General features: G+C 45.5%; 1 protein-coding gene across 1 annotated transcript in view; it reads right to left on the bottom strand.

Moving 5' to 3' along the window:
* The window catches only part of KDM3A (lysine demethylase 3A), a 390,851-nt gene that overhangs the window by 86,788 nt on the left and 283,694 nt on the right, over nucleotides 1-20,369 (bottom strand). The window contains exon 20 of the mRNA XM_085642629.1: nucleotides 11,551-11,641. Within this exon, the coding sequence (XP_085498755.1) occupies nucleotides 11,551-11,641 (91 nt within the window). The remainder of the gene's footprint in view (nucleotides 1-11,550; nucleotides 11,642-20,369) is intronic.

The following is a 20,369-nucleotide window of genomic DNA, read 5'->3' as shown; positions in this document are numbered from 1 at the left end:
AACAGAGGGTAAGATTTCCCAACACCAAAAGGTACCGCTGCACCCGGCGCCCTGTGCCTAACTCCTGGGTACCTACCTATCCTCCAACTACCCAACTTACCTCTCGAAGTGGTGGTAGCACTTGAAGAATCTTCGTCCCCGAGCTTGCAGCCTTTTTCCAACCAGGAACTTTCCCATTGAAATCAATTGAGCGCCCGAAGGCTCAAAAGCACCCTGCACCCAGCCGCCCGAGTGGCCCTGGCAGTGTAACGTCTACACCTATCTACTTCCCCATTTGCCCTGAGCAAGTGACCAGGAGCCCAGTTCCCACAGCCCCGTGGCCTGCTAGTCAGCAGCGACCAACCAAGGCCCCCCCCCCCCGCCTCCCATAGGATAACATTGGGCCTAACTCACTCTGCACCCGGCTGCCTCTGTGCCGCTGAGGGTTTAACAACTGTACGTACCTGACCCTGGGAGACCCCGGAGCCTGTGCCCAGAACCTTAACTTTGTCAGTCGAGTACTTACCCAAAAGCCGATAACTCAATTTTCTCCATAGGATAACATTGACTGGTTTCTTCAGAAATTCCTTCTAAGTGTGGAGTTTTCAAAACTTAAAATATTCACCAAAAATCAGCCGAGTAACGAAAAAGAAAATACTCACCTGCTATTAGGTGAGATCCCAGTGCTGGATCTTGGTGCCCAGCACTGACCCTGAAAAATATTCACAACCGTACTCACCAGTAACCCAATTTTCTTCCATAGGAAATCATTGACTGTTTTTCTGTGAAATTTCTTCTAAGTGTCGATTTTTGCAAATTTCAAATATTCTTTAAAAATCGTACAAACTGTGTACACTTAATTACTTACACATTTTAGATAGAGGTCCCAGTACTGAGTCTAGGAACCCAGTCCTGGATTACAAAAGTAACGAGAACGTACTATACCTGCAACTTAAATTTTCTTCCATAGGGAATCATTGACTGTTTTCTAGGAAATTTCTTCTAAGTGTCAACTTTTAAAATAGCAAAATATTGCCTAAAAATCATAACAGCAACGAAGTCGACTTTTATCACTGGTTTCTAAGAACTGACCCAGGACTGAATCTAGGATCCAGTCCTGGAATTACAAAAGTAATCCTGAAAGTAATTATTGCAAATAACTTAAAACGTCCATTGAACTCAATGCATTATTGTGTTTGAAATTGTGTTGCCTATTGCAACAACCTGTAACTTTCTACAAAAGCCAATTGCATATTGCAAAAGTATTTACCTAAAGCATCTCATTCTGAGAAAGTATATTTTAATACCTATTGTTGGAGCTAAAATAAAACAACCATATATTTTTTATATAGAAACCATTGGCCTAGAGTTCAGTTCTTGAGTGTGTGAGACCATTTGCTGACTGAGTGTGCAACAAATGCATTACACTGTCCTCTAATACGGCCTTATTGCTCGACCAAGCTACCACTTTAAAGATTAAGGTTATATCTAACTTTTGCCTCTGCCAAACCTCTGGGGACTGTGGACTCTGTACACCCTGTACCTATTTGGAAACAGTATATACAGAGCCACTTTCACACAGACGTCGACCTGGAAAGACGCGCCGAGAGAAGTTTCATCCGGCACTCCCGCCGCGACTTCAACTGTTGGCACTGCGTACAGTCTGTGGTGCCGTGATCTTCCCCCAAACACCACACACAAATGAGGTGAGGGTCCGTCGCCAACATAAGATGCCCACAAGACGTGCAAGACTTAAAGCCCGAAGGCATTCGCACACTGTTCCACTACAAAATGGAAGAACAAAGGGGCCTAGCAGGCCCGTAGCAAGGATCGGCTCCGCGTTGCACGCGGAAAAGGAAAAAACGGACGTGGGCGCGCCATGGCGGGTCTTATGTGACCGCGCGGACGTCACGTACGCGAAAGACGCCTGGGCGGAGTCGCGTGATGTCACCCCGCCCCCAGTGCGCAAGGCTGCTGTGGCAAAAAGTTTCCAGATCCAGTCTCACGCCTGGGGATAATTCTACGTGAAGGAATCTGCGGCTAGTAGTCTATCGGCTTCATTTTCGTACAGGTCAAGACAGTTCAACCCTTTAAAGAATTTTCAGAGAAAACCGCAGCATTCAGTCCTATTGAAACTAAGTGTTCTGTTTACAGGTAGACTCTTTTGGAATAGGAGTTTGAGGGTACAACCAAAGTTCAGGTTGGCACTCAAGGGGCACCACCGGCGGCACCAATGTGGCTGGGTGCAGAGTACTAATGGGGCTCGAGGGCACCTCAGTTAGGGGCTGCTCACAGGCAGTCCACTAGGTTTTAGGAGCCAAGCTCCTAAGATTAAGGTCAGGGCAAAAGGGGTCCCAGGTTAGCACCAAGTCCACACCACCAGTTATGTTTGACTCTCCATTGCCAATGGGGGGAGCCTGCCTGTCCCTTCCCGGATTATGCACCCTCCATAGCCTGTTGGATTGCATTGTGTTCTATATTGTTGATATGTGCCTGAAGTCGTTGTCACTTTGCCTATTTTGAAGTGTGATGGGGGTGTGCCCCTCGATGCCCTCCCCTAGGTAATTTATTGATCAGGACTGCCCTATTCTTTACGCTATTGTAACATCATGCTGGCTTTTGTTACTTTGCATTCCTCTTGTTGAAAACTCAAAAAAAAAAAATAATAAGTCCACACCACCAGCGGGGCAGGGGTGGATGGGTGCAGTGTGCTCTGGTGAGATTAGACAAGGGGGGGGGGGGGGGGGGGGGAGATGCAGAGGAGAGGGTTACTGGCCTGAAACAGATAGTGGTCTCTCCAAAGCTTCTAGCTGCATGTCTGCTTAGTAATGACCTGTACACCACAGCATGGGCTGAGGTGGAACTAAAAACCCATGCAGCAGTGCTGGACATACCAGAGATTGTGTGTGTCAAGACTAGAGCACAGAGCCGGAAGCAGGGTGAAAAGGAGGTGTTGGAGCCACTAAGTAAGGCCCAACCTTCCAAGAGGAAAGGTAAGAAGACTGGGAAACCAGCTTCTGTACAGCAAAGGGATCAGGACCCCTATTCTCAGGGAGAGGATTTGGATACCCCAGATGGATCTGAGCCCATGGAGCTTGACCCTTACCAGGTTGAACTCTTAGGCCCAGGGGGACCCTCTAGGGAAGAGCTGTACCTTGGACAGCAGGACTGTCCAAATCTTGAAAGCCTGAGGCAGCAAGCTGCTACCCAGGAAAAAGGAGATGTCAGGGGTACCCACAGAGTCTATGGGAGGAGGGGCTACCGTACACTGTGTCCAGAGACCCTAACCCTCGAGCCACTAGGAGAGTGGTAGTGCCTCAGACATACGAGGAGTTCCTACTACCTTTAGCTCATGACATACCCCTAGCTGGACATCTGGGCTAAACCAAAACCTGGGAAAGGCTAGTTAGCCACTTTTACGGGACCCAGATGACTCAGAAAGTAAAGGAGTTTGTCAGCTCCTGTGTCACCTGTTGAGCCAGTGGAAAAACAGGTGGGCACCCAAAGTCCCTCTTGATTCCAGCGGTTGGGGTTCTCTTTGAAAGGGTAGGTGTGGACATAGTGGGTCTCTTGAACCTTCCACAGCATCAGGAAACATTCAAACTAGTGGTAGTGGATCATTCCATTGGCTATCCTTCGGCAATTCCCCTTAGGACTACTACAGCTCCTGCAGTAGCCAAGGCCCTCATTGGTGTCTTCACCAGGGTAGGGTTTCCTAATTCCTAAGAAGGTGGTTTCAGACAGTCTAATTTCATGTCTGCTTACCTAACCTACATGTGGAAAGAGTGTGGAGTGCAGTACAAGTTTACTACACTCAATCACCCACAAACCAATGGTCTTGTTGAGGAGGTTTAACAAGACACTGAAAGGTAGGATTGTGGGGCTCCCTGAAAAACTCAAAAGGAGATGGGATGTCATCTTACCATGCTTGCTTTTTGCCTACAGAGGTGCCTCGGAAGGGAGTAGGGTTTTCCCCCTTTGAACTTCTGTTTGGCCATTTTGTCAGGGGACCACTGTGCTGTAAAAGAGGGTTGGGAGAAGCCTCTCCAAGAACCCAAACAAGACATTGTGGACTATGTACTAGGCCCAAGGTCCAGAATGGCAGAATACATGGAAAAAGCTTCAAAAACCCCTGAGGCCAGCCAGGAGCTTCAGAAGCTGCATTTTCTCCAGAATGGCTCTGGTGGCTTCATAGGAGCACATTTGTCTTTCAGTGCCAAAAGGTTTGGTGCCAAACTAGATTTGTCTTTTATACCTTTCGATGCAGAATGCTTCGGAATCAAGTTTGTGTCATCTCGGTTCAAGCCCAAACCAGAAGGCTTGACTTTGTTTGTGTCAAGCCAGGAGGCGGGGTGTTGGAATCAGTCTCTATGCCTACCATGGCGGGATGGCAGTGCTAGCCCAATTGCCTTTGGCTTAGTCGGAGTGGGCTTGGTGGGAAAAGGGGCTTTGTAACTCACGGCACCCTGTCCCGATGAAATGTTGTGGGACTCAAGCTCCATCTCCAACTCTGAATCAGAGTCTTGGACGGAAAAGGCCTCTTCCTCTGCCAACACCTCCATCTCTTCTTCGCCGAAGATATCGGGAGTTTCCTCAACAGTCCTGCGCTGCATGTCTCTGCGTCGAGCACAACGGTATCCAAGAGTCTTTTTTTTTTTTTTAAATGGAAAGAACGACACGCATCGCAGTAGTCATCTTTATGTTCCGGAGAGAGACAAAGGTTACAGATCTTATGAAGATCGGTGTGCTGGTATTTGAAATGGCACCTAGGACAAAATTGGAGTGGTGTCCGTTCCATCGGCGGAAGACTCGATTCAGGATCTTAGAGTGAAAACAGGAGAGTAGCTAGGCCCAAAGGCCGCAGTTAAGCGTTTTCTATGGTAAATGAAGGTCTTCGACACACAGAGGATAGTAATGCTATCCAAACAAAACAGACAAGGGTAGAGTGAACTGCGAACAGAAGGGATCCCGATTGATGGTTTCAAATCAGAATGCAGCAATACATGTCTGAACCCAATGGCAGAAAAAATGGTGGGAAAAAACAAACAATAGTCTCGATGCCCATGCGCACAGACTCCACCGAAAGGAGGAGTCACTTTGCCTCGGGACTGGAAGAAGAAAAACAACTTGCAAACATCCGGAACCAATGGCAGGAGTATGCAAAGAATATGTATCTACAGCACACATGCCTCGAACATGGTTACAGGTAAAAACCAGATTGTCTTCTCCAGTATTGGATCTTTAATAGATGCACATGCTTGAATCAGAATAGCAAGCAGTTACTTTATTTATACACGTTTTATGCCAATAGCAGAAATAGTGGATCGTGGGTATGAAACTTATATACAGGGAAATATACACATGTATGTGAACAAACATTACCATGCATCATTACCTGTATAAATACATAAGCAAATACATGTAACCAAAGTGGCTCACCTTATTGAAATAAATGGCATAACACACCTTGACCAACAGCTGCATCACTGCACTGCGCTGATTGCAGGCAATAATGCTGCATGAATGTATGTACATTCTTTCATGTCGTGGCACAAAATATCTTCTCTAAAGGCACTCCAGCAAACAAAGCAGTCGAGATGGAGACTGCTCTAGTTGAATGTGCCTTGATTTTAGCCGCCAGTGGCTTACCAGCTTTGGAATGACAGATCTGGATTGCGGCTGAGATCAATAGAGCCACTGTTGCTTTTGTGACTGGTGCACCCTTTTGAGTGTGTCCATATGTAACCAAGAGTTGGTCAGTACTCCTGACCTGCTTGGTGCGATGCAAGTGGAATTTCAGACATCTTGTGTATGTAGGGATCTTTCCGCTGATGACTGCAGATTTGGAAAGAAAGTTCGTAGTATTACAAGATCATTAAAATGAAAATCCGACGCAACATTGGAGATAAATTTCAGACTGGTCCTGAGAATTACAGAATAGTCTGTAAAGAGCAAGAAAACTTCTTTAGTTCTACAGAACAAGTTACTTAACTTCGGTAACGATACATCTGTAAGAGACATATTGGTTCTAAATTCCTTACCTTAGAATTACCCCCAGGCATCAGACTTGATCCAGAGATGTAATTTTCAGCAGTACCCCTGTGCATCCGTAGGTGGAGTAGGTCAACTCCACGTTCGTCGTTATCGCAGGAATGACATCGCAGTATCTACTTAGACGCCGCCCCTGCGCGCTGACGTCAGTCCTTTTACACTACATTCCACGCCAGAAGTGCAGAGCCATGCAAGACACTGACCACTGGTGCACAAAACTAGGGACCTGAAAGGGAAGAGTCCCTTACTCTAGAAGTCCGTTCACAGAATGGGGAGGATAGGTGGGGCGGTAAGGAATATATATTATAGATATATCGTTACCAAAGGTATACAACTTGTTCACCTGAAAGAGACTTAGTTATAGATTCCTTACCTTAGAATGGATACCCCAGCAATACCAACCATCGAGGTGGGTATGCAAACTAAGTTCACACCAGAAAATCCTGGAGAACTGAATGGCCACAGAAGCAGTCTCTCCAGACTGGACTATCCAGGCAGTAATGTCTAGTAAACGTGTGCAGTGATGCTCATGTGGCTTCCTGGCAGATATCACTGAAGGGGGGACTCCACGTCCCAAAGCAGTAGTGGGCGCACAGTCCTACCCGATGCTCAGTTTTCGCCAAGTAGTAACAGATCTTAATGCAAAGGACGACCCATTGAGAGATGGTCCGTTTTTGCACAGCCCAACCTTTCTTGGCGCCCAGATAGCCAACAAAGAGTTGATCGTCCACCCGGAATTGATTTGTGCAACCCAGATAAAATGATAACGCCAGTTTTGGATCCAGACGGTGGAGTCTCTCCTTCTTGGAAGAAAGCGGGAAGGTGAGCAAAGTGATGGTCTGTCCTATGTTGAAAAAGGTAACCACTTTGGGAAGAAAAGAAGGTCTAGTTCGTAGGACAACCTTGCACGGATGGATAGCAAGGAAAGGAGGTTTAGAAGACAGAGCCTAAAGCACACTCACCCTGCAAGCAGAGGTAATGGCAACCAGAAAAGCAGCCTTTAAATTCAAGAGTCTGATAGGACAAATATGTAGTGGCTCGAAAGGAGCACACAAGGTAAGTTAAGACCAGATTCAAGTCCCACAGGGGCATTACAAAAGGAATAGGAGGAAAGAGATGGGTAATGCCATTACGAAACCTATTAACAATAGGAGACTTGAAAAGAGAAGGCTGATCAGGAAGGTGAAGAAAGGCCGAAAGATAGCCTTTAAGGGTGCCCAGAGCAGAGCCCTGCTGGGCCAAAGAGAGAAAGAAGAGGAGAACCTCTGAAAGAGGATCCACATCCTTTGCTGTGCACCATGCCACAAATTTGTTACATCTACAGGCGTATACGGTTTTAGTGGAGGGACGCCCGGCTACCAAGATACCATTACAGATTTCGGGAGGAAGGTCAAAAGCTATGAACTGTCGCCGCTCAATCTCCACACAAGGAGGTGAAGGCTGGACAGGTTCGGGTGGAGGACTGCCCAATTCAAGTAGGTTTCTCCCAAGAAACAAAAGCAGCACAGAACACCTGCCTTGAAACAAGAATTATTTAAAGCTAGGTTCAAAACACACACCGAGTTCTGCTGAAACGGACACCACTGTCCCTAAAGACATTTGCTTAGCCAATACTGGTTTGTAACTTGAGTTGCCCTTTAGGCTTTGGCAATCGGATGAGGAGTCGCAGCTTTTGCAAAACAAATATAAATATATATACACAACATATACATAGCTAAAAGCAAAACAATTTTCTTATCTAAAAAGCCCGCTGACAGCGGTTTCTGGCAGCCCATTGGACGAAAAGGCCTGACGGAAAGAATTAATCGTATTTTACACATGTTAGTAAAATTAAAAAGTCTTGAATCTAAAAAGAACATTTTTCCCCAAATTAACATAGGGCTTCTGAAAAAACCTGGGGCTGCATGCTTTAGTAAGGTGCAAACCTTGGCCTAAAGAGCTGAAAATGGAAGGCTTAACGTTTAGGTGCTGCCTTTGGAATGAGACACAGCCAAGGTCACCCAGGAAGCAACAGACCCCTGTTAGCAGCAGGCCTCCCACCAACAATTCTAAAAGGTCAAAGAAAAGGAAATACAAGTTGGGGCCTCATTGCAGATTGTACGGTAAGGATGATCTCAAGTTAAACAAGTGTTTGGCCTTATCAAGAATGCATTTTAAACAAAAAACAAATACTAAAATGAGGTGGCCCAGCAGCTTAGACATACTAGACCTGGCACTGAAGTGCTCTCCTTTTCAAACAGCTGTGCACGTGACCAAGTAAAATGTAATCACTCAGTGCAAGACAGCCAATGGATGAAGGAAGCTCACCCACATGAAAGTTAAATGCAAATTACACTTGAACAAACTAATGTTCAAGTGTAATTTACATGTGTATGCATGTGTTTTTATTTGAATTTTATTTATTATACGACTGGCATGTTAAACGAAAGCGGTCTCCAGGGCATACCTAACTTGCTTTTTTTAAAATTATTTTTATTGCAACCTTAGGCATTACATTGAAATTCCATCCAATTTTAAACATGAGACATAAAGCATAAGTAATGGACACAGATCAGAAATTATAAACAGAATATCGGAGGATTCATGGGAGTGATTCATTAAATATAATTTGAGAGAATTAAACATGATTCATTTATACAGATCTATTATTGTTGCTCCACATCTCAATTGGTTTCCAGATCTTGTTACCCAAGGCCCTAGCCGTCTTGCCTTTGCAGGCAAAAATTGCCCTTTCTTGGTTGTACATGCCCAACAACCGACCAAGCCATACCTGAAAGCTAGGGACATCTACATCCTTCCAGCGGGCTGTAAGGATTATCCTATACACCGCCGTTCCCAAAAAAAGACCTGTTTCCTCCTCCTTAGTGTGTTTCAATGTGTTATCATAGCCCAAGATATATAAGGTGGGGGATTCAGCTACTGAGTGCCCAAACACTTCCTGCCAGAAACCTGCTATCATACCTCTCAACTCGATAAGTTTATCGCACTCATAAAGCATATGAAATAAATGTGCTCCGGTTTTACCACATCTCGGACATTCGGAAGTTGCTCTTTTCCCCCCAAGAGTGAAGTTTGGCAGGTGTAAAATACAGATCAAATATGGTCTTATAGAGGTGAGCTTTCATATTAGAGGCCACAAACACCTTCATTGCAAGAGCCAGAGACACATAAATATCCACATTAGGGTTATTTAATTTGTTTGACCACCTCGCTTCCCTATATTCGAGATCGTCCCGTTAGCTTTCAATTAGAATATTGTAAATGGTACCAATCCTGGTCGTACATTTGGCCATACAATCCAATACGGGGATACTATTCAAAGAATACTCAGCACTTTTTAAGTTCAAGATCGTATTGGTCTGAATAAATTTAAATACACTATTATCTGGGATTGAAAATTTGTTCTGTAGGGTTTGAAATCTATTTCCAATCCCAGGCAAAAAAAAATCACCTATCGTTAATACTCCCGAGTATTCCCATCTTCTAGATATATTATCATACATTTCTGCTGGTAATATTGTAGAGTGACATAACGAGGTATATTTATTATATTTAGGAATATTTAGGTGCCTCATAGCTTTCCTCCAGATTGCCCAAGCACTAGATAAGATCTTGAACTTAACTTTCTTGTAGTATGAGGGTTCAAGCTGCTTTACCAAGAGGCCATTAGCCTTATCCCCAATAACCAATTCGTAAATGTAAGGAAAGTACTTATCCCTTATTACTTTTTTAGGTATTTTGACAAAAAGTAATAGTCATCTGCTGAAGCATGGTTGCCCACAAATAGAATCCCAAATTGGGGATTGACAAGCCCCCTCTTAGAGCTGGAAGAGAGAGGTATTGGATAGATCTCCTTATCTTCCCGTAACCCCAAACAAACTTAACCATCTGGGATTCCAGGGCCTTAATGATTTTATCATCCACTAACAGCGGAATCGCACGGAACAAATATAAGACCCTGGGTAAAATATTCATTTTAAGGAAATTCCCTCTTCCAATGATTGAGAGATGCAATCCATCTACCCTTTTCAGATCGTTCTTAATTTTTTGGAGAAGAGGATCGTAGTTTATTTTAATAATTTCCTCAATCTTGGGCGATATGCGAACTCCCAGATATACTGCACTTTCGACCCTTCTTGCATCTACAAATTGGGTATTGTGGGTGCATAAAACCATTGTTTTATCTCTATTTAGAGAGTAACCAGAGATCCGACCAAAAAGTTGTGTAATTCGTTCTATTTCGTATATTGCAGCGGTGCGGTGGGATGTAATTACTGCCACGTCATCTGCATAAGCTAGAATTTTGGTGTCAAATAACCCTAGTGTAACCGGTTTGATTGCCGCTGCGGTAACAAGTTTTAAAATTAGGGGATTTGTATATAGGGCGAAAAGAATCGGAGAACATGGACAGCCCTGCCGAGTCCCACAAGATATATTGAAACGGCTGGACTCCAAACCCATTACGCAGACCCTCGCCTTAGGTGTGCAGTACATAGCCTTAAAGACTTCACAAAGCTCGGACTGATGTTATTTTGCTCAAGCACCGCCCACAAGAACTCCCACGACACCCTATCAAAAGCTTTCTCAGCGTCCAGAAGGATCATCGACATCTGATCCCCCCTGACACCCACGGCGTCAAACAGAGCAATAGCACGACGAGTATGATCCGTGGTGCCCTTGCCCGGGACGAAGCCGTGCTGCCACGGGGAGACCAGGCGCTCGACGATCCCCCTGAGGCGATTAGCTAAAATCTTGAAAAACACAGCTTCGAGTCAGAGTTTATAAGAGAAATTGGGCGGTACGATGGGGTTAGATCAGGGGGCTTATCCTTCTTTGGAAAGATCACAATATTCGTTTCCATCCAAGATCTTGGGGGGGAGCCACGGGCTTGAATACCTATAAAAAGATCAAGCAATATCGGTGTAATATTACCCAAAATTTTATACAACTCCAACGGTATCTTGTCCGGGCCAGCAGCTTTACCTGAAGCAAGCTCCATGAGAGCCGTTTGTACCTCCAGCTGTGTTATCTCTTTCTAGGTCTTGTCTAGAAACCATCTCCAATCCAGGATTACCTAACTTGCCAAGTTATTGACTGCCTCCAGTAACAGATGCCTTCTCTACACTTTGCCAGCACAGTGCACCTTTAGACAGCTGTGACAGGTTTCTGCCTCATGTAGCTAACATCATTTACCACCACTAGTAGGGGCAGAACAGGACTTTGCTTAGCTGAAGGTTAAACTTCAGTTAGCAGGGCCTTTCTATTCCAAATTAAAATCATATAAAAATTCCTCCCGAACCTAAACATGAACCAACTTCTAGTTCTGAAATCTTAAAAGCTTGCCATATATAACCCAAACATAATTTGGATTCCGGTCAAACATATATTAAGGGTTTTAATACAATTACCAAGAGCAAGAGCAGAGTTGCACCCCCTTCTCCTCCCCCCCCCCCAAAAGTCTGAAAACCCCACCTGACCTAATACTTCATTTCCAAAGCAAAGGCCTTCATAAAGTCTTACCTGGAAGGCATCATGTCTCTGAAATCTTCACCAGGAGGCCAATCTTTAAGCTTTAGCACCATAGGTTCTCCTTCTTTAGATTTAAGACGACCTGAAGTAAATACAAATGAAACGTTAAGCCCAGTTGCACAAAACAAAAGCTTTCTAAAATAAAAACACAATCAGTGGCAGCTCTTTACCTGGCTTGGAGGCTACCCTCGCCCCTTGTTTTCTGACCCATTTTAGTTATGCCAAAAGTGAATAATAATCTACAATTCAGTCTTGGTATTTAATTAAAAAAACAAAAACAAACTACCTTAGGGTGAGGCAACAGTATCGGATGATGGCTGGCACAGGCACACAAAGGCACCTGCACCAGGTTTCGTAGAGCGATTAAGATGACTGGAGAAATCCCATCCCTGACCTTGGGGCCCTGGCATGCCTCTGTCCCCCACACCCCCCCCAATTTGTGACTTGTTAAGCATCACAGATAAAAAGGTGGACATAGATGCTGCAGGGTTAAGGCCTGTAGTGCACTTAGCGACACACCAAGCAGCCTGTCACTCTACCCTTTCCCAACTAGTCACAGAGTTGGGAAAGGGTGGGGTGAAGGGCAGAGACTGAAACCTAGTCACTGCGTCTATGCAGGTTTGAGGTTGCAGTTTCATGTGCCAGGTGTGTGTGTATGTATTGTATTAAATATATACATCACATCACACAAAAAAAAACTATGATCCCGAACAAAGACCCAAGAGAGGTAGTACGTGCGCCACAGAGCAACCAGCTGGAAATTAAAAAAAAGTCCCTGCAATAACAGATATACGTACTCTCAAGACAAAGCTGGTATTCAAAGTTCAGGAAAATTTATTTCCGTTCTCCGCTACGTGTTTCGGCTGCAAACAGCCTTGTCTTGAGAGTACGTATATCCTTGATTATATATATAGATACACACACACACACATATATATATTAATTACAGCACAGAAGGTCCAGAATTAATAGGGATAGAGGCTATCCAATAGCAAGGCACTTTGAAAAAGAACATCGCAGTGACCCTACCTCCCATGACATACAGCTGCCTAGCTCAAGTGCCCAAGAAAAGGAGGGGAAGGGAGAGAGAACTGAGAAAATTGGACACTTTTTATATCCTTAAACTAGATGCTAAGAAACCAAATGGTCGAGGAGTTATTTACATGCCTGTACTGAACAAAATTCTAATGATATCTCGCAAAGTAATCTCATCAATAGGAGTAGCATAGTGAGAGAAAGTGGCTCTGTATATACTGTTTCCAAATAGGTACAGTGTGTACAGAGTCCACAGTCCCCAGAGGTTTGACAGAGGCTAACGTTAGATATAACCTTACTCTCTAAAGTGGTAGCTTGGTCGAGCAGTAAGGCAGTATCAGAGGACAGTGTAAAGCATTTGTTGTACACACAGTCAGCAAATGGTCTCACACACTCAAGAACTGAACTCTAGGCCAATGGTTTATATAAAAAAAACATATATGGTTGTTTTATTTTAGAACCAACAATAGGTATCAAAATATACTTTCTCGGAATGAGATGCATTAGTTAAATACTTAGCAATAGGCAATTGACTTTTGCAGATAATAGTTAGTTTTGTTGCAATAGGCAACACAATTTCAAATACAATAATACATTGAGCTCAATGGGAATTTTAAGTTATGTGCAATTAATTACTTTCAGGATTACTTTTCTAACTCCAGGACTGGATCCTAGATTCAGTCCTGGGACAGTTCTTGGAAACAAGTGAGTAAATACGTTTTAGTTACTGTTGTGATTTTTAAGCAATATTTTGCTATTTTAAAAGTTGACACTTAACTTTTGCTAATCAAATTACCAATGTTATCCTATGGAAGGAAATTCACTTCGCAGGTAAGGGGGGGGGGGGGTTATGATTACTCTTTCTAGGTCACTGTTAGATCCTAGATCCAGCACAAGTGTACCACCTGTAAGCAGTTGAGAAACTACGTTTAAGTTACACAGGCGATTTTTAAGGAATATTTATAAGTTTGCAAAATCGACACTTAGAAGAAATTTCATAGAAAAACAGTCAATGGTCTCCTATGGGAGAAAATTCAAGTTACGGGTGAAGTATGTTCTCGTTACTTTTGTAATACAGTGCTGGGATCCTAGGCTCAGTACTGCGGCATCTATCTAAAACAGGTAAGTAATTACGTTTCCACAGTTGGTACGATTTTTAAAGAATATTTGTAGTTTGCAAAAATCGACACTTAGAAGAAAGTTCACAGAAAAACAATAAATGGTTTCCTATGGGAGAAAATTGAGTTAGTGGTAAGTACGGTCGTAAGTACTTTTCAGGGTCAGTGCTGGGCACCAAGATCCAGCACTGGGATCTCTCCTAAAAGCAGGTGAGTATTTCCGTTTTCGTTACTCGGTTGATTTTAGTTGAATATTTCAAAGTTTAGATACTCCACGCTTAGAAGAAATTTCAAGAGAAACCAGTCAATGTTACCCTATGGAAGAAAAGTGAGTTATCGGCTTTTGGGTAAGTACTCGACTGACAGAGTTAAGGTTCTGGGCATAGACTCAGGGGTCTCCCAGGGTCAGGTAAGTACAGTTGCTACACCCTCAGCAGCACAGGGGCAGCCGGGTGCAGAGTGAGTTAGGCCCAATGTTATCCTATGGGAGGCAGGGGGGCCTTGGTTGATGGCTGCTGTCTAGCAGGCCACGCGGCTGTGGGAGCTGGGCTCCTGGTCACTTGCTCAGGGCAAATGGGGAAGTAGGTAGGAGTAGAAGTTGCACTGCCAGGGCCACTCGGGCGGCTGGGTGCAGGGTGCTTTTGAGCCTTCGAGCGCTCAATGGATTTCAATGGGAAAGCTCAAGGACGAACAAAGGCTGCAAGCTCGGGGACGAAGATTCTTCAGGTGCCACCACCACTTGGAGAGGTAAGCGGACCGCGGGGCACCTGGTGCAGAGGTGCCTTTTGATGTCGGGAAATCTTAACCTCTGTTGATCGCGGTTGGGGGGGGGTCCCTGGTTCTGAGGCTGCAGGCGTCGTCAGGAGCGTCGAGGTGGGTCCTTGGGTGCTGGATTCAGGGTCACAGTCGCCGGGGGGACATCCTCAGGGTCTTTGTCCACTCCGGCACAGGCCAGGCTTGGCGGGTGCAGAGTGTGCAGGGTTCGCGGTTCCGGGTCGATGCCAGGGGTTAGAAACTCGCTTTGAGCAGAGCCACTGCTCATGGGAGTCCCAGGTGCTCATGGGAGTCCCAGGTGCTCAGAGTCATAAGGTAGCCAGGTTCTCCGGGGTTTGTGAGGTTACTGGCCGCAGGAGGTGCTGGGATTTAGAAGGAGCAGGTTCGAGGGTCGACAGGCTGGTAGGGCTGGGGCCAAAGCAGTTGGTGTCTTACTCTTCTTAGCAGATGCACGCAGGTCTTCTTTCTTCTTTGCTAGTTTAGAATCTGGAATATAAGGGAGGAAGGTTCAGGGTGCCCTTAAATACTAAATTTAGGCGCGTGACAGGTAGGTAAAGGGCAGGGACCACTGGATCCCTGTCCTGGGGTGGGTAAACCCCTATCCTGCCACACTCCTGTGGGAGGGGGGCAGTGGCCTAGTCCTGATTGGGTAGGGCTCCCCATCTTCAAGATGGCGAGAGTCCGGAGAAGTGCTTCACCTCGCCTCCCCCATCTGAGGGGTGGGGTTGGCAGGGCTGGCACATCCCCTATCCTTACTTGGAGTTTCCGGCCAGTCTTCCCGCCAGAGTGAGGGGTCAGAACCGGTGGGGGCCAGTTGCTGAGTACAGCAAGTGGCCTGGAGACGCTCACAAAGGCGGCATGCCTTTGAAGCTTCCCCCTGCCCATCCTGGGGGAGGAGACCTAGCACCTCGCCCAGGATGTGCATTGTTGCAGGCCCAGGAGAGCGGGTGGCTCTTCACCCAGGGGTCTTGCAACATGTCTGCTGTGTGGCAGCCTAGGCAGCCTCTCAGAACAGACGTGGATTGTAGGTTAGGTTTCAGGGGGCATCTCTAAGATGCCCTCTTCATCGCTTTGTACATTAAATCTCACACTGGCATCAGTGCGGGTTTAATGTGCTGAGAAGTTTGATACCAAACTTCCCAGTCTTCAGTGTTGCCATTATGGTGTTGTGGAGTCGACTCGGTTTTGTCTTGTACCCAGACACTCAGCCTGCAAAAAAGTGTGTGTGTGTAAGTGTGTGTGTGTAAGTGTGTGTGTGTAAAAGTGTGTGTGTGTATGTATATATACACACACACACACACACACACACACACACACACACACACACACACACACACACACACACACACACACACACACACACACACACACACACACACACACACACACACACACACACACACACACACACACACACACACACACACACACACACACACACACACACACACACACACACACACACACACACACACACACACACACACACACACACACACACACGGCCTCTAAGGGTGGCACAAGAAGTGCTGCTGCCCATAGAGGCTTCCCTTGTCACAAGGCCCTGGGTACCTAGGGTACCATTTACCTAGGGTACCATTTACCAGGGGCTGACATGTGGCCAGGGTTTGCCAATTTGGGTTTTAGGTTAGGAACATAGGCCCGAGGCACCTGATTAGCAGGAGACCAGGGCACACTCAGTCAAAGTACATTCACCAATTCACCAAAAAGTGGGGGCATACCATGCAAGAAAGATGGCACTTTCTCACACATAGGACGATTTAGAAAATTAATAATTTTCAATCACAGAACTACAAGTAAGAAAACTAGCACTAGCACTTTAGAAATTAAGTATAGAGCACTTTTGAATTTATGTGAGGGCAGAGTCCATTTATATCTATTAGTCATCTGGCATTAATCCCAGCTATAAATGAGAATTTTATTAAAAACTATTAGAATTGCACTTTAAACCACAGCATATTGGAGCACTAACACTTTATACATTTTAAGTATTATCACTTTAAAAAAATGTATGATAAAAATGAATTATGGACGTGGAGTCAGTGGATGATGGCTAGGAAATTACAACATTAAATGTGGTTGCTAAAAGTATTTACTGTGCACTGAATGCACTTTAAATGAAGCATACAACAAGAAATTGAGTATTGAATAGTGAAACAATTTGGGAATAGGTTATAATGCATTTGTAACTTTCCTTTTTCAACCTACAGTGCATTAGAGTAATGTGGAAATAACATGTTCCAAGGTGGCCGCTACGTTTTCACTGTAAGCCTACATCATGCACAACTATGGGTAGTGATGGTCTTTTGTCAATGCCTTCCAGTTCTTTTTTTTTTAAAGTATTTAAATGGAACTCTATGTGGCTCGGCATCGTGAACAAGGCCTTGAGCTAATGGCTGAAACGAGTTTATGTTTTACTCTATGGAATAAAGCCAGATTGCAAACCTATGGAGTGCCGATTTCACTTTCATACTTTAAAAGAGGTGTTTTTTTCGATTATATATATATTTAAACCAACAGAGGGACACTGTATGAAGAGTCCAGGCAAACACCAAAGGAATTACAGAGGCACAAATGACATCCCCAAATGTTCTTTTGTAGCAGTCTAGTTTGGCAAATCAGAGGGTAGTGCTAGCTAGATAGATATATATCTCACACACCCACCCACTTTAAAAAAACACGTACTTTTAAACGAATTGATACACAAAGACTGGAATCAGTTAAGTACTTTTGAAGTTCTGAATTTGTAGTTTTTTAAAAATGGACAGTACAATTTCTGAATAGGTAATGTTATACTATGGAAGAAAGACACTTCATACAGGTACTTCACAGCGACCTAAGGACCAATCTCCTGGCCTTAAGACAAGTATGGGGCAAGGTCTAAGGTAGCCCCAACAGGTCACCCCGGGCAGTCCTTCTCTCACGTTTTATGTATTTGTATTATTTTCATACTAGAGAAATACATGTAACTTTGGCTTCTTAGCCTATTGGATATGTATGGAGTGCGGCTCACGGGCAGGCCACTCGGTCGGAGGAGAAAAGCTACTAAGGGTAAGGACAGAGCAAAGGGGGTCCCAGGTTAGCACCAAGTCCACACCACCAGCGGCGGCGCAGGGTCGGCCGGGTGAAGGGTGCTTAGTAGGTGTTGGGAGCCCAACGTGTTCCAATGGAGGATGTCTGTCGAGAAAAAGGTCTGCAGGCTGGAGCCAGAATAATGGATGAAGAGAACCAACGACTGAAGGATGAAGTTGAAGTAGTTGCTGGACACCAGCACACAGTCGGTCAAGCACTTCAGGTCACAGCAGCTGCAGGGGTGTCCTTTCATGTCTGGTTCTTCTCACCAGTTCCAGTCGCAGTTGGTGGAACCGTTCGGAATGAGGCTGCAGGAGTCGAGGAGAAGGTCGTCCAATGCTGGATCACAGGTCAGGATTGCCGAGTTGACCTCGCTGGGGTGCTAGGCCAGTCGGAATCTGGCTGTGGGCGCCAGGTGCAGAGTGCGGAGGACTCGCGGATCCAGCGGACCTGGAGTCCTGGCTTGGGTTGGTATTGGACAAATCCGGTGTCCACAGGAGATCGGAATTCTTTGTGAAGGCAGGGCAGGTCTCTGGGGTTCTTTGAGGCTGCTGGATGCAGGACACGCTGGTTCAGAGCAGGAAACATACCAGTAGGGCAGGGGCCAAAGAAACTGCTGTCCTCTTTGGCAGCAAGGATCTTCAGTCCTTCTTGTCACGTTGAATCTGAAGAGGCAAGGTTCAGGGGTGCCCCTAAATACAAGATTTAGGGGCGTTACACGGGGTGTGTAGGATGTGACCAATGTGTCCCTTCCCTAGTATGCCACCCTCCTCGGGAAGTGGGGCATAAGCCTCTTTCTGATTGATGGTACCCCCATCTACAATATGGCAGGGACTGAAATGTGTGCTTCACTTCGCCTCTACCACCTGAGGAGAGGGGTTGGCAAAGGTGGGCACACCTTTCCAGGATAGGTTTTCCTGCCAGTTCTCATGCCCAAAATGAGGGTCAGAACCGATGGAAGCCAGCTTCCGATAGCAGCAAAATGTTGGGGGTAGCTAACAAAGGCAGGAGGCCTTTGAAGCGCCCTCTTTGAGGACCCTGCCCACCCTGGGGGAGGAGGCATGACACCTCTGCCCAGCATGTGCTTAGTTCCCAGAGAATAGAGGGCTTTCTACCCAAGGGTCTAGAAACCAGTCTGGTGGTGGCAGATGGCTGGGAGTCAGTCAGAAATTACACAAGAGTAGACTTTCAGGGGGCTTCTCTCAGATGCCCTCTGGGTGGATTTTTCATTTAATCCAACACTGGGATCAGTGTGGGCTTAATGTGCTGGCAAGTTGATACTAAACTTCAGACTTTAGTAAATCAATCATCAAGCTGTAGAGTTTGTGTTGACAAACTCCCAGCCTATGTGCTACAAATGGCTTCACTGCACTTACAAGGTCTGTGACTGGCACAAACACTGTAGGTGCATATTGCTCATGAAACTATAGCCTCACTTGGACATGATGCACCCTGCTTTTAGGGTTGGAAGGCCTGCTAGAGAGGTGACTTACCCATGCCACAGGCAGTGTTGGTGGGCATGGCACACAGGGATTTTTGCCATGTCAACTTTTTAGTTTAGTCTGCACCAAAACACCCAAGCTGCATTGGCAGAGTGGTGGTGCCTGCCTCGAATCTCCAATCGACGCCTGCAGCCCCTTTCTGGAGGATCCCCCCTGACCACAACCGGAGCTGGTAAAAAAAACCTGATGTCTAAGACACCCCTGCACCAGACGTCCCACAGCCTTTGGAGGCCCAACAGGCAGTGTCCCAGCATCCTTAGGCATCCCAACTTACCTTTCCAACCGGTGGTCACCACCAGAAGATCTTCGTCCCCGAGCCTGCAGTCTTTGCTGAAACCAGAGAATCCCCATTAAAATCAACAGGGCACCCAATGCCAAAACAGCACCGTGCACCCAGTTGTCTCTGTGCCACTGCGGGTGTACTTTGGGCGTTAACTCTAATCCCCCTTTGCCCTGTACCCAACACCAGGAGCTTCTCTCCCACAACCTTGTAGCCTGCTCGTGAGCATCCACCAACCGGAGGTCCCCTATTCCCCCATTGGATAACATTGGGCCTCAACCCTCTGCACCCAGCAGCGCTAGCGCCGCTGAGAGTGCTTTGAGTGCACCCTTGACCCTGGGGGGAACCCTGGTGCTAACCCCAGAAAATCAACTCTCAACCCAAAGTACTCGCCTTGACACCGATAACCACATTTCTTCCCATAGGTCTGCATCGACTGCTTTCTTGGGAAAATTAAGTGTGGTGTTGGTTTTGTACGAGAACTTGGAAAAACTGCAAAGATCTAAAAACTGCTTTACTTACCTTTTCTCTAGGAAATGTCCCATTGTGATACCTAGGCATATCACACTGAGTAGAAAAAGTAATCCATAAAGTAATCTGAAAAGTAATCAAAAAATCTAATAGTAATTTCAACTGTACTCAAAGTATTTACAAACCGATAACAGTCCTTTTCATTCAGCTTGCTTGTATTGTTCAACCTGCCTTGAAAAGTACCATTTACACTTACCAGGCTTGCTTGGTTCTAGAAAAAAAATCTAACTAAATAAGGAAAATGCTATTACCCAGTATGCATCTGTTTGTGGCATGTAGAGTCGTATGCTGTGCATAGCCTGCCATCTAGTGTTGGGTCCGGATGTTTGCACTGTTTGTTTGAAGAAGTCTTTTCCAGTCACGAGATAGGCGACGACTCCTTTCTGTGATTGTGCGCATGGGCATCGACTCTATTGTTAGACGCAGAAGGTGATAATGGAGTTAGTAAGAGATGTCCATGTATGTATGTATCTAGTT

This window comes from Triturus cristatus, chromosome 2_2, assembly GCF_964204655.1.
Source record: "Triturus cristatus chromosome 2_2, aTriCri1.1, whole genome shotgun sequence".
Lineage (NCBI taxonomy): Eukaryota > Metazoa > Chordata > Amphibia > Caudata > Salamandridae > Triturus > Triturus cristatus.
The sequence above is the reverse complement of the archived record's forward strand: the minus strand, read 5'-3'. Positions and strand labels throughout refer to the sequence as shown.